The 14006-nt window shown below is 40.3% G+C and overlaps 1 protein-coding gene across 1 annotated transcript in view; it reads left to right on the forward strand.

Moving 5' to 3' along the window:
* tenm1 (teneurin transmembrane protein 1) overlaps positions 1–14006 on the forward strand; it is a 199075-nt gene that overhangs the window by 116864 nt on the left and 68205 nt on the right. The window contains 6 exon segments of the mRNA XM_063876353.1: positions 17–136; positions 221–482; positions 3906–4191; positions 11884–12027; positions 12365–12617; positions 13374–13394. Coding sequence (XP_063732423.1) covers positions 17–136; positions 221–482; positions 3906–4191; positions 11884–12027; positions 12365–12617; positions 13374–13394 — 1086 coding nt within the window.

The following is a 14006-nucleotide window of genomic DNA, read 5'->3' on the forward strand; positions in this document are numbered from 1 at the left end:
CCCTTTGTTTTTCCAGTCGGGTAGCTGTGATTCGAGGCAGTGTGGCATTGCAGGACGGCTCTTCTCTGGTCGGCGTCAACATCACCTTCCCGCAGCATCCAGAGTATGGTTACACAATCAGCAGGCAGGATGGGAGGTACAGAAGTTGAGTTACAAAATCCACTTTTTGTTTTTCCATGTCATCCTCCAAACGTATTGTCCTACTGTCTTCTAACTTTAGTTTTGACCTGGTGACCTTGGGCGCCATGTCCATGACCCTGATGTTCCAGCGTCCACCCTTCCTGCCACAAACACGCACCATATGGACGCCAAACAACAACTTCCTGGTTCTGGATCAGGTGACCATGTCCAGGGAGGAAGCTCCGCTTTCCAAATGTGACATCAGGAGCGTTTTGAGTCCCTACCCGCTGGTGCTGCCATACCCGCTTCCCAGATACATGGGAGCATGTGCAGAGAAGGGGCCCGCAGTACCTGAGCTACAGGTACGCTACCATCAAACTTCAATCACAAGGCTCTCAGGAAATGAAATTATAGTTGATGACTCATTTCCATGCATATAATTTCAATTTGTCAATCAATCCTGAAATAGTTTTTGCAAACCAAGTTTTACCTGTCGCTCTGCTGAATAGATTTATTAAAAAAACGTGCTGTAGGGCGGTCCCATGTCTTAGTGGTTAGGGTACATACCACATGGGAGCCAAAGTCCTGAGTGCCCGGTTCCATTCCTGGCTCGGCTAACTGTCTACTCTGTGTTTCATCTCTAATATTTAAAAGAAAAAGAAAAAAAGCAAGTTCTCAAAATGTTATGTAACAAAACTGTTTAATACAAGCACATTTAAAAACTTTAAATGTTTAAGGTTTAAATATAAATAAATCTTATACTATAATATAACAAAATGTGGTTTATAAATAGGCCATTTTAGACATTATTATTATTAATAATAATAATAATATTTGTTTAAAATATAACACTTTTCTAAATACAGTCAGACAAGCATACAACAATCATACATACTGTAGGTCTACATTAGTGAAAAAACAAGATGTGATGAAATGAATTTAGAGAGAATAAAATAGGCAGAAGCAGTAAGGTGGAGTTATGACCTGGGGGGATGAGAGTTCACAGATTGCAAAGGCTTGTTACAAGTAGGGTAGGGGTCCTTTGTGCATTTATATGGCCTTATTTTCAACAGTTAAAATGCAACAAAGAAACACAAAGCCAGTGTTAACCAATCCCACTTAAACAGCAGCCGGGGGATTCAGGATCTTCATCTGGGTTTTGGAAAGCTGCAGCGTTTATAAATGGATCAACTGAAGGCTACACTTTACATTTACTACCACCAGTGATTTTAGCTGTTCATTTCCTCCCTGCTCGGATCACCAACACCTGTCTGCTCTGAGTTCATCCACCCGCCCACACCAATGTCCTAACACCGTCTTTCTATCCAAACATTTTTATGTGAATTATCTCATTAGGAAAGCTGGATTGGAAGCAACAACCTCAGCATAAGTTTCTATAGAGCTGTCAAACACATTGCTGCCGCCGTAGGGGAGACTCACCGCTAAAAATAAAGAGACCCATTATCAGCACCTCTCTGTCATCATCTCGCTTCAGAAGCAACAAACACGTTCTTACATGAGCTGAAAGAGAAGAAATTGCAGCAGTATGATCTAAACTCCTTTTTTTGTCCCTGCCGTTGGATCTTTGGTGCTCAGGTAGACACTTTATTTACCCAGCCAATGGAAACGCACTACTTCACTACTTCCCTTTGGCTTTATATTTCCTTGATTATGGAATCTAACAATTATGCAAAATGACTGCTGTCGGCTCAAATTATCGCCATAAGGCGATTATGTATTAGTTACAACAAGCCTATGGAATCAGAAAGTCTGTATGAAATAGAGCTACAAGACTTGGAAAAAATTGCTAATTGCTATTATTTTGACGGACTTTGCTATAGTGATATCGTATTAGAGAGATTGATTAGTATGCATCTTTATTCACAGTATCATTATAAAAAACTATATAAAGTATCAAGGCAAATGTATTTATATAGCACCTTTCAACACAAGGTAATTCAAAGTGCTATCAAAAATAAAAAACATTAGGAGCATTCAGAAAAAGTAAAGCAGAATCACATTATAAAATGACATCTAAAAACAATTGAAAACAAGCAAATATAGAATCATTCAGTGTTTGGAAAATACTGTACTCTCTCAAAGACAGAGGTGCACATGATAACGAAGGCCCGAGTGTATAACAGTGTGTATGGCAGGATGTATGATTACCTAGAAGTAGCTCGACACACTGTTTTAGGTCATATGATAAGCTACAACGATGATTCAGCCTCCATGGAGATAGGCATATGTCGATCATGATCATTTCTGACGTTGGCCTCAGTTTATCTGAACAAAACGTTGTATACTGCTTTGAATGAGCTTCGTATTCTTGCAAGGATAATAAATACATGTATCCTGTTTTGAAAGTCAAGCCGGTGACGAGTGCAGCTATAAAATATACGGTATAAAATACATGACTAAAAGTTACAGTGCAGTGTAGGATACTTTGTTCACCTCTGTATGTTACTTATTCCTGTGGGTACAGTGCTGCCCGACAGGAAAAGACTGACTGCACAAAGTATCTCTTCAATTCCACAAAAAAAAACACTGAGCAAGGAATTTCAACACATATTTAGCGTTTTAAAATGTTCCTGCTTTTCAAAATTACACTGTTGCTATTTCAATGAAATGTTATTTATTGTGCGGCCCTGGTATGAAACATAACAATGCACTGCTTCCTGTGTAAGGATGACAGGCAGTAAGAACTCAATTTGTTACAGCTGAGCAGCAAACCAACCTGCTCTCACAGGATGTTGCAAATTTAGCTCCATTTGCATCATGCAAATAAGGAAAATGAGCTAAATGCAAATGTTTACTCCATCCATATACTTCCCCACCACATAGGCAAATTAGGTGGATGAAAGTCGGTGTGGAGGTCAGACTGGTGATTATACATTTAACCTCCGACGTGACTCCAGTGATTTTTTTTTTTTTTAACCAAAACCTCATCCTGACCTCATTTCAGTTCAACCGAAATATATTGGTACAAAGAGAGTTGTTTGTTTGTTTGTTTTGGACACATGATAGATTGCAATATGTCATATCCAACGGTCACAATTCTTTTGAGGCAGGAGAACAAGATGTTTTTTGCTTCTAAATATTGTCATTCACGTCCACAACACGCCACCCCCCCAAGTTCATTTAACAGAATCAGATGAGATGAACAGATTGTCAAAATGAAGGAACATTTTATCCTCATGACAAATAACACCTCAGTCAGGACAAACAGGAGGCGACAAAGTAAATTGAAAGAACAGTACTTAGTATTCCAGGGGAGCTTAGAAACACCCACTGTGTTCACCTCTGTTAAGAAACGGAATCAAAGCCTTTTTAGACTCGGGATGAAAATGTGTGCGAGGCAGTCGTCTCCGAGTTAATTTGATTTAAGGTAATCACTGATTAAAACAGTATCTGATTAAGCCAAGAAAAATGTTGGAGCAGATGAATAATTGTGCGCTGCTGCAGCTGATTCAATGTGTATCTGAGAGATTAGCTTGGCTTTTTATTTGTTAGTCTCTAAGGTATAAATATCAGTTTTATTTTTTTATTTTAACTTTTTAAATCCGACAATACCTAAAACAAAGGCGTTATGTTCTGCTCTGTGATTATTGCGTAACATAGCTAACACATGATCGTTGTGCTCCTGACTGTGTGAGCAACTCATCCTGTACCTGCTTAAAGCCCTCATTATGTCAGCTCATAATACAAATACACTTTTCATTTTACTCTTGTTTCTTCCCTTTCCGTCTCTTTTCTAACTCGGTTCCCCATCTTGTATTCCCCAGGCGGTGCAGGAAGAAGTTTCGATCCCCGGGGCCTTTTTGAAGCTGAACTATTTGAGCACCCGCGCCGCAGGCTACCTCTCGCTGCTGAGAATCCTCCTCACCCCGCCCTCCCTGTTGTCCCCCATCTCCCCGCTGGGCGGTCTGTCTAAGGTGCATGTCCGCGCCTCAGTCCAGGGGAGGTTGTACCAGCGCTGGTATCCCGCGGGGCCCGGCCTGGTCCACAGGCTGGTGTGGAACAAGACTGACGTTTATGGACAGGAAGTGTGGGGCCTCACTCATGCTACTGGTGAGTAGAATATACCATTTTAAAAAGCTATTTTATTTCAAATAAGAGGGACATAAAGTGGTGCAGGAATGAGTCCTAAACCCGGAAATGAGTTGGCGTATAGCACTTACGTGATGTCATGTCTAGAAGTCAGTGGTTTTTCGAATGCTATTTTGTTCAGATGCCTGAAATATGACTTAAATGTATTTAAAAAAAGGCAGTTTCTAACAATTGACTAAATTAGGCAACAAAATGTAATTACGTCAAACGTTACCCGCCTTTAGCTTAGCGTTGGTGAGGTGAAGTAATAGAAGTGATGGAGTTTGTTTAAAGTACACTTTATACAACTATTATAACAGGGGGAATTCCTATGTGGAGATTATCTTGCTGAACAGAAGGAGTAAGTATCATGATCTTGTGTTATCACAAAGCTTTTTTTCCTGCTATTGTATAACATCACATAGAAAAATCACATTGCTTTGTGATTATGGTGCCCATGCGATGCTAAATGATAAAATATTAAATTACGTCATCACTACACCAATCTAAAAGCAAACATCTGGGGCGTCCCGAGGGTTTAAGACATGAACAATGTGCGTCAAAGGTCTGCGGTTCCCATTTTATCCACCCACACTTTCTCTGCTGTCTCTCCTTTTTATATTTCTCATTAAACAAACAGGACGTACTGTGTTCATTACTAATTGCTGAGTTTTTAGAATAGCTAATAGGCAGATATGCAAACTTTGAAAAGAGACAGTCTAGCTGTTTCCCCTTGTTTGCGATCTTCATGCTAAGCTAAGCTAACGTTCTGCTTGCTGATTGCACGAACAGACGAAGTGTTGTCAATCTTCTTCGAATGACCAACAATTGGGGAAACTGAATAGTCAAAATTCCGACCTTATCAATTGTCAAATTGCTTGGTTCCCCCAATAAATCATATTGTATACCCCGTTTTTTTGTAAATACCAGCCTATTAATAATACTGTTAATACATTTAAATAGCTAATGTGCTGTCGTTTGCAATCTCCTTACTGTGCTTGAATAAATCCCCATGATTATTTGCAGGACTGTAGGAGCAGCTTCTTGGCACTAGCCTCAGGAAGGCTAAATAACAACAACATAGGGCTGCTGTTTCAAAAGCAGTTAATACATTTATTAATCAGAGCCCTCATGAAAGAACATAATACTTTCAGAGCAATAAATATATTTGGAATTTATGAGTGATTCTCTATTAAATCAGCAAGAAGCAGCACGTCTATCTCACTCACGCCGAGATAGGGGAGAACGGAATGAAAGACAAAATATAACCTCGAAAAGCAAGCAGGCTCAGATGTCTTTTAGGCTTTCCGTCTGTTTTTTTTTAATCTATCGCCTCCTCCTGTTTCAGTATGGACTGTGCCGCCCTTACACACAACAAAAAAACACGACAAGACTATTCAAGAGTTGACCAATCAGATTTGTCTATGTAAATTCTTACCCAGGGACATCCCTATTCAACGAAACACCAAATAAGCCCACAAGTATTGAACTACTCCTTTAAAGCAGGGCTTATGTTTCTATATGAGAATGGATTTGTACAGCTTAGTCTCATTGGTATTGTATCGCCAGGCATTTAACTGCTGAGAGATACAGGGTAATGTTTTTAAGTAAATGAAAAAAAAGACGGTCTACTGTACCACTTTTAAACCCTTCGATATAAGACGTGTTGTACAGTGTCAAATGCTCAAATCCAACAATTCCAGAGCAGATATCATCCTGCGTAAGATCATTAGAAGTCGTCTTGTAAATGATCAACCATTCAGAGCGTAATCAACCAGTTGTTAATAGACAGTGTCACACTGGGAAAGGAGAGATCTGAGATTGCTTTATAATATGTAATTATAGCAATGTCTACAATTTAGTTTGGTCTCTGCAGATTTAGCAGAAGGCAAACGTGTCCACTATGTTCATATTGCATTAGACAGGATTTATTAATTTATTTATGTCTTTATCAAATGAAGATGCATACAATATATTGATCCCAAAAAGAGAAGAGAAGATTTTGGCAAGATTTATAACTTTTAACAAAAACACCCAAACCATAACCTAGTCTTTATTAGATGAGCATTTATACATTCAGACCTAAAAACGGATCAACATATAAATACCAGTACATTATTTTTATTAGTACAAATATAATATAATGACTCCTTTCAACTAAACACTCATTATGTAATAACTGCATTTGGAAGTGGATCTTGTGAATAGATAAAAAGTGAGGACTTCAGAGTGAGTACCACATTTCCAAGACATTCAGACAGCAGAGAAAACTCGAGCTGTTTTCAGAAGAGAGAGGTGAATATACTGCAGAGTGAAGACATCCTCGGCAGTGCCAGGGAAATAGCCTTCTTTGACAGAACTTTGACTTCTGTGGAAAAAAGTGCATTTTTCAAAATACATGGAAGGCGTTCAACACGTGGCTCATCATGCTTTGTTCCCTAACGTCCTTTTTCGCCTGTGCAGAAAGAGATATACTGTAAATGTTCATTATGGCCATTCCAAGGCGCCATAGAAGCTAAAACCGTCGATCTTTCTATAGGTAATTTGAGAGATAATGCTTCTGCTGCCGAAGTTATTCTTTAACTGTCTTTTGTGGAGGCTTGTAGACAAACAGTGGAGCTGCGAGGGAGAGAGCTTTTTCATAAGCACTGAGATATCGCCGGCATACCAGAAGCTTTGTCCACTCGAGTGTACGGACTCGCGCAAAGATTGCATCTCTCCATCCCTCGCCTTTCTCTCTCCTCCTGATCCATCCCCTCCTCTCCCCTTATCTGTTAGAGCTGCACTTCATCTGCTCCGGCTGTCGCCTGATCTTTTACCTTTCCTCAACTCTTATGATCCTGTTTTTTTATTTTATTTACCATGCTTTGCTCTCCCTCCCTCCTACCCCCTTCCATATCTTCCTCTCTCCTCCCAGCGATTCCTGTCCTCCACTGAACTCTTTACTTCTCTTCCCTGCTTGCTTATATCCCCCATCCTCTCTGATCTCCCTCATTGCTCCTGTCCTGTCTTCCCCCTGCCCTCCCTTGTTCTCTCTCTTCTCAGCCCGTGTTTCCCCCTGATCTTTCCCTCTTTATACTTCCCGGCATATGCAGGATACGTGCATTTGCGCAACAGCTTATGCATTAATGTTTAAACAAAACTACTGACAGATGTACGTTCTCTGTGGTACAGTCTGATGTTCGCAAGGAAATATTATCACGGCAGGATAAATATCTGAATTTTTTTTCATGGTGGGTTTGTTGTTGTTCTGTCTGAAATACAGTACACTGAGGACTTGTTTTTCTAGGACCCAGCAGTGCCCAGATCACAGTCGAATACGCCCTGCCCATCGGGAGCATGCCAAACGCCCTTTTGCTAATTTCTCGGCCAAGCTTCTCGGCACACCTGTGGTGCGCTTTGGCATGAGGTCGGATCAGAAAGAATACATTATCATACATTATCGGTCGCTGCATTGGAAGCTTCGACAATCATTGGCAATAATATTGACTAATTTCTGTTTGGGAATCCTGTGGAGTCTTTTCCTCAGAGGATCCCTTTGTTGTCTGGGTCATTCAGACTTTTAGACCCCAGCAGCTCAATTATACTGCCAAGAGCTTTGGAAAGTTAAATTATTACTGGGAACAGGTTGTTTTCTCTTTAATCTTCATATTGCCTCATAAACTTTATTGGTTTCTTGTTATGAGCCTCAAATCAGTTTTCAAAGTAACACACTCTTTTCCTATGAAAGATTCTCTTAGTATCACATATTTCATCATAGCTTCATGTTGGCCTGTAATATTATAATACAAAACATCTGTAAAAAAATCTTCCTTGTTTTTGAGATCTTTTAAGTAATCCACAAGTGTTCTTTGAACTTCATTGGGGTTAGCCTCTGACTCCAGTACATCTGTTGATTTTTTGCAGAGATTGTAAAATAGTTAAATCAAAACAAAATGTTTTAATGTGAACCTAAGCAAAGAAGTTTCCATGGCTGTTATGCACCAGTCTGAAGCACATTTTGGCATAATCACTGACTCCAGTTAGAGACTACAGATACTTACTGCCCCTGGATGGCTGCAAAGAGAGCAACGGAACTATAAGAAAAAGCCTTCAGTACAAGCCACTAACAAATACTGTATGATAGAGTTTGTTAAAAGCACTTTTTTATTGCTATCTTACCTCATCAGCTGGTATAAAAAGACAAAGAAAACATAAAAAAAGATTGTGTCATTTAAGAGAACATTTAATGGATGTGTCTTCACCCAAAAAAGTCATTACCAAATATACACACAAGGATACGCAAGTTGATGATTGTAAAAAGATATGCCTTGGTGTGCAGCTCTAATATATAGATATAACTCAGCCTCAGTCCCACTTCTGGATGTTTTATCCCTGTTTGTCCTTAGAGCCTAGTCCAGGTGAAGAAATATGCCATTTTTATGGTGTTTCCTGCGCTGATATTTCCTAATGGCCAGTTTATGTTGAGCAATGCCTCTTAACTTTAGGCTCAGCGAAGGCACACAGTCACCTGAGGATACTTGCGCATAATATCTCCTTCAAGTTTACCGTATTTTTTCACTATGTATAAAAGCTCCTACAGGACCTTCTCCCACAACAACACACACATCGGCCCCCCTGTGTGTGCGTCCATGAGTTCACACATAGCCAGAGAGAACAACAGAAAGGGAGATCATGCTCTGTTTGCCGGGGTGAACACATTGCCCGAGGCCTCAGCAGAGGGGAATGAAAGCTTTCACCTGTGAGATATTGAGTGTGCTTTTTATGTACTAAAGTGTGCTAGCTTGTTTTTTTGCGAGTGTGTGTGTCGTTGCTTGTAATATAGGTACAGCAATATTGGTTGTGAAGCAGTTCTCAAAACACTGACACTTTCCCTTTGAGATTGCTTTGCCCGTTTTGTCCTGTGAAAGCCTTGTTCCTCAAATGAAATCACTTTTATTGTAGTTTTTTTCTTCTTCTAAAAACAGGGACAATGTCCCTGCTGAAGGCAATGTATTTATGGCAACCTTTGATGCATTTTCATTAGGATGGATTGGTTTCCAGGCCATGAAATAGTTTCTTCAAGGGGGGTGCAATGTGACTTTAAGGGCTGGGAATTGCACAGTATGTAACCATTTAAAACCTTGAATTGTAAATGTACAACCAATGCCTCTCAGTGCTACTTTTGTCCTTAAAAACAAGAACACAAGCCTATCGGAGCTTATGACAAACACAAATTGAAACAAATGAACCTCTTGAATGAACTTAAGCGATTGTTCCTGGACTAGGAACTTTTGTTGAACACCTTACGGATTCTTTTCTCTTTCACAATCTCGAGTGTCCCAACTGACCCATTATTTTCCATCCCCAATCACTCTATCGATTTCACGATTGAGGTGGAGATTTAAGTTGGCCTTGTGTGTCTGCAGAGAGTTCCTCTCAAAGTGAATCTCCTGACTTTGTACGAACGCCACTACTTAAGTATTCCACCATCTCTACCTTTCTTTCTGCCGGCTTTGCTTTCCAGTTTCCCTTGGGTGCCCATCACTTCACAGCCATGTTGGTTTACAGTGAAGCACAGCTACGAGAGATCATTGCCAGCAGTGATTGACAGCTACAACACTTCTTCCACAACAGCTGTGTCAAACACAGCAAGCTGCCTCCACTGTACAGTATATCATTATCTGTATTTAAGCAATGTTGTTTAGCTTAAATATTAAACTCCTACTCCTTTAGTTAAACACTATGTTAAACAACCGTTTTTATACTTTACCTTGAAAACAAAAGAGAGGGAAGAAAGGACAGAATGTATTTCAAATAAATGAGCATGTCTACACCCAAATATCTGGAAAACATGCATAAACATGAGGAACAGCCTCAGGATATTTGTAATGACTTCTTAGTTGAAGTTGACTCTCCTACAGTGGATGTTACTTTTAATTAAAGGCTTGCTCACTGTAAATATAAAACTGCATGTAATAAAAATAAATGCTTCACCTAAAGCTGTATTATCAATATTTCATCCATAAAAAAATTGTCTTTACACCAGGTTTATTTCCAAAAACAGTCATGGAAATGTGTTAGCGTCTTTCAACTCATTGTTTTGGTTTCCAAAAGGAATAAAAAATGCTACGGTTGCTCTGGGTCTGTTTTAATTTTAAAGGGCCCTCTTATATTGTGGGGGTTTCTCTCTCCTGTAGTGTGTTGCATAGGTTTTAGTGCATGTAAATGGTGTTCAAAGGCTAATATCCCTGTGTTCCCTCCAGAGGGAGTTTCTCTCCCACAATCTCCCCTGTGCCTGAAACACCTCCATTGCACTCCTTAGTTTTTTTTTCGGTAACATCACTACATAAAATGCAAGCTTCAACGGCTAGAGCTCCAACAAATTGTCTATGATAAGGCCAAGAGGCGGGATTTCTCTAAGCGGTTGACCAATCCCAACAGAGCCAGCCAGCTAACCAATCAGAGCAGACTGTGCACTTTTTGAACAATAAAGCAGGTAAACCTTTCACAGTAGCGGCACAAAATACAAATTTGAACCTGGAAATCAGCAATCTAAGACCCCTTTTAGTAAGCAACTGTTTGCCAACAAGTCTCAAATAAATAAATGATGCACCGGTATAATACATTATATCAAAGTATGACATACTACAGAAAACGTTTTCAAAGTTTGCCAAATAAAAGCAAGTGTTTTGGGAAGATATTCATGAGGGATTGAGGTAGAGCTGATTTAAATACTGGTTGTGGGTTAATCTCATCTATAATAACATAAAGTACTTCATGTGCTCAACATATGATTTCAAAACATTGGAAATGCACTTATTTCATTCCAATTTTAATTTAATTTCACCCATATTTCAGTGTAAATATTGCTATAATGGTATCATAGTTATCTTATAATAGTTTTTTATTACATTCCAAATTTTTGTTTTATTTTTATATGTGTATATGTATGCAGCATAACACCAAGTCAAATTCCTTGTATGTGTTAACCCACTTGGCAATAAACCTGTTTCTAATTCTGATTGGTTCCAAAATCTGCTACTGCAAAATGAATGAAGCTCTCAAAGTAAAGTAAAAATAGAAATCTTTTAAAGTTGTACTTGAACTATTTTTTTTACTTCAAAAAGCCTGATGACTTGGTGCCTATGTTTCTTTGTGTTTGGACTTGTGATTTTGTGTTTCAGAATGACATGTTAGGAAGCGTGTTTTTGTGTTTACATGTATTCTTGAACTTACCGGCTTTGTCACCTTCAAACGCATCCGAGCGCTGAGTGGGCAAATTACTGTTGAAACATGTTTAATCATGCCAAGCCCAAAAAAAAAAGCTGTCGTCGATTGTGAGTCTTAGTGGAAAGCTTCACAGCGTATCATTACAACTAAGAGGCCAGCAGCTAATTCTAGGGCTCCTTCATGAAGACGGGCTCCTCCTGATTACGCCTCCACTTCTCCCTGATCCCTCTCAAACACACACACACGCTGATGAGGTCTCGCCACAGGCCTTTCATCTGTCTCAACACTCAATGCAGTATAGTTTGGAGAGAAATGTTGGAGCGCTTTTGCTTAAAGGCTGGCTGTCACTTCTGTGCAAATATCAGCACATTTCGCTGAACACACTGTAGTGTTAGACGCAGCAGGTCCACAGCACATAGCTATTACAGTGAATAACATCACGTCTGTGTGTTTGCATTTCAGTATCCGTCGGCTACGAGTATGAGTCATGTCCGGGCATCATCCAATGGGAGAGGAGGACTGCTCTGATGCAGGGATTTGAACTGGTCCCCTCAAACCTCGGGGGCTGGTCTCTGGACAAACACCACGCCCTCAACATACGCAGTGGTGAGAAACAATACACCTAATATTCAAATCAAACTGAGCAGCAGAGGGGTTCTGCCTCAGGCCGAAGTCACTGTGACATCATAACACTTGCTTTTAGATGTAGCTCAATCATTATTATGCTAATATAAACTGCAGTATGTCTGGTTGGCGGATACAACCGCAAGGCTTTAATTCTTCTGCCAAACTGCTCATGCACACTTATAACCAATACAGAACATCTGTTGTATAAAATAGCTAAGAAACTGTTCAAACTTTGGCAGAAAAATGTTGCAGGATCCCACCAGGAGCAGATTGAGAAAATGTGTTTCCAGAGCCTTTTATGTATTTACCTCCACAGGAATCCTCCACAAGGGAAACGGCGAGAACGTCTTCCTCTCGCAGCAGCCTCCTGTCATCGGTACCGTGATGGGGAACGGCTTTTACCGGAGCGTCCCCTGCAGCCCGAGCTGTAGCGGCGCCGCCCGGGACATGATGCTGTTCGCCCCCGTGGCTCTGGCCAGCGGCCCCGACGGCTCCCTCTACGTGGGGGACTTCAACTTCATCCGCAGGGTCCACCCCGACGGATACACCAGGACCATACTGGAACTGAAGTGAGAGAAATGATCTTGTTGCGTGTGATAAGAGTAGCGGTCCTGATAGGGATCTCTCACAGTGGGATTCTCAGCATCGGATTGAGTCGAACACAATTAGACCAGAATTAGCTCGGCTGATATGTGTTAGCATGGCATTAGCTCTGGTTGGCATCTGCGCCTGTGATCTGTTTGATCTCAACAGAAAACATTCTGAAGTTTATTTTCATGCAAAAGCAGTGTGTGTGAGGTTTAGACATCACACACACTAATCTACCTCTTAAGGATTTGAGAGAAGCTCTTTGCTGCGAAACAAAGATTTTTTTTTTCCTGTGGATTATGACGATGATATCTACTACATAGCTTCAGGCACTACATTCTCTATTTCTGTATTTTCTCAAGCGTAGAATCTCAATGGGATTGCACAGTCATTTGTCCTGTAAAGTCTTCTCCTTATGTAACTTTACTCTCTCATTCTCTATTATTATTGTATCTCCGACTAATATTTCTGGTTCAGACGGAGGTTTTCAGAGAGTCTGTACTTGATACTTCCCCATCCTCCGGGAGGAAATGCCAAATAGCGTCCTGTTTATGTTAATATTTAATGTGCAACAATACAGCCGTCTAAATCAACCCTAATCTCTCTTTATGGGGAGAAAATTGACTGATTGTAGCCTATGAAATTGTAAGTGACTCGGTTAGCATCATTAATGACTGCTGTTTTTACCTTCTCTTCTCTCCTTTTTTGTTAAATGCTTCTTTATGGCTTATTATCAGGAACCGGGACACCAGACACAGGTGAGAACTAGTGATTAACACCTCCTTTTATATCCTTTCATAACACACTGACAAACACACAAATTATGTGTGAAGAACAAGACATGGTGCAAAATGCCTCGCAGCACTTAACCTTGGTTTCTTTGTCTAATGTTGCAAAAATTGCGTTGACCTGACTTTCCCTCTTTTCACACACACACACACACACACCATACCCAACATCTGCATGTTGCAGGCAGATCTATCAAATCCACATTTAAATTTCACCACGATATTACATTTATAAATTGGAAATCGGCCAAAATGTCAAGGATTTCGTGTTCCAGAGGATTACTGATACTCCGTTTGGTGGATGCAGCATTCACCCGCTTCCTGAGCCGGAATAAAAGCCCGGGGCCTCACATGGCCTCGACATCGTCCCTGGCCCCGAGCCTTGATGGTGGTATGAGCTCTATACACCATGTTCGACAGGAGATTAGACAGATGTTATAGGTTGTGTGTGTGTGTGTGTGTGTGTGTGTGTGTGTGTGTCACTATCAGGGGTTATATCAAGCTGAGCGTGTGTGTGTGCATGTGGGTGTTTGTGAGAGGGAGACAGAGACGATTTATCCAAGAGGATTTTTCAAGATGCCA

The sequence above is a fragment of the Eleginops maclovinus genome, chromosome 23, assembly GCF_036324505.1.
Source record: "Eleginops maclovinus isolate JMC-PN-2008 ecotype Puerto Natales chromosome 23, JC_Emac_rtc_rv5, whole genome shotgun sequence".
NCBI classification, from domain to species: domain Eukaryota; kingdom Metazoa; phylum Chordata; class Actinopteri; order Perciformes; family Eleginopidae; genus Eleginops; species Eleginops maclovinus.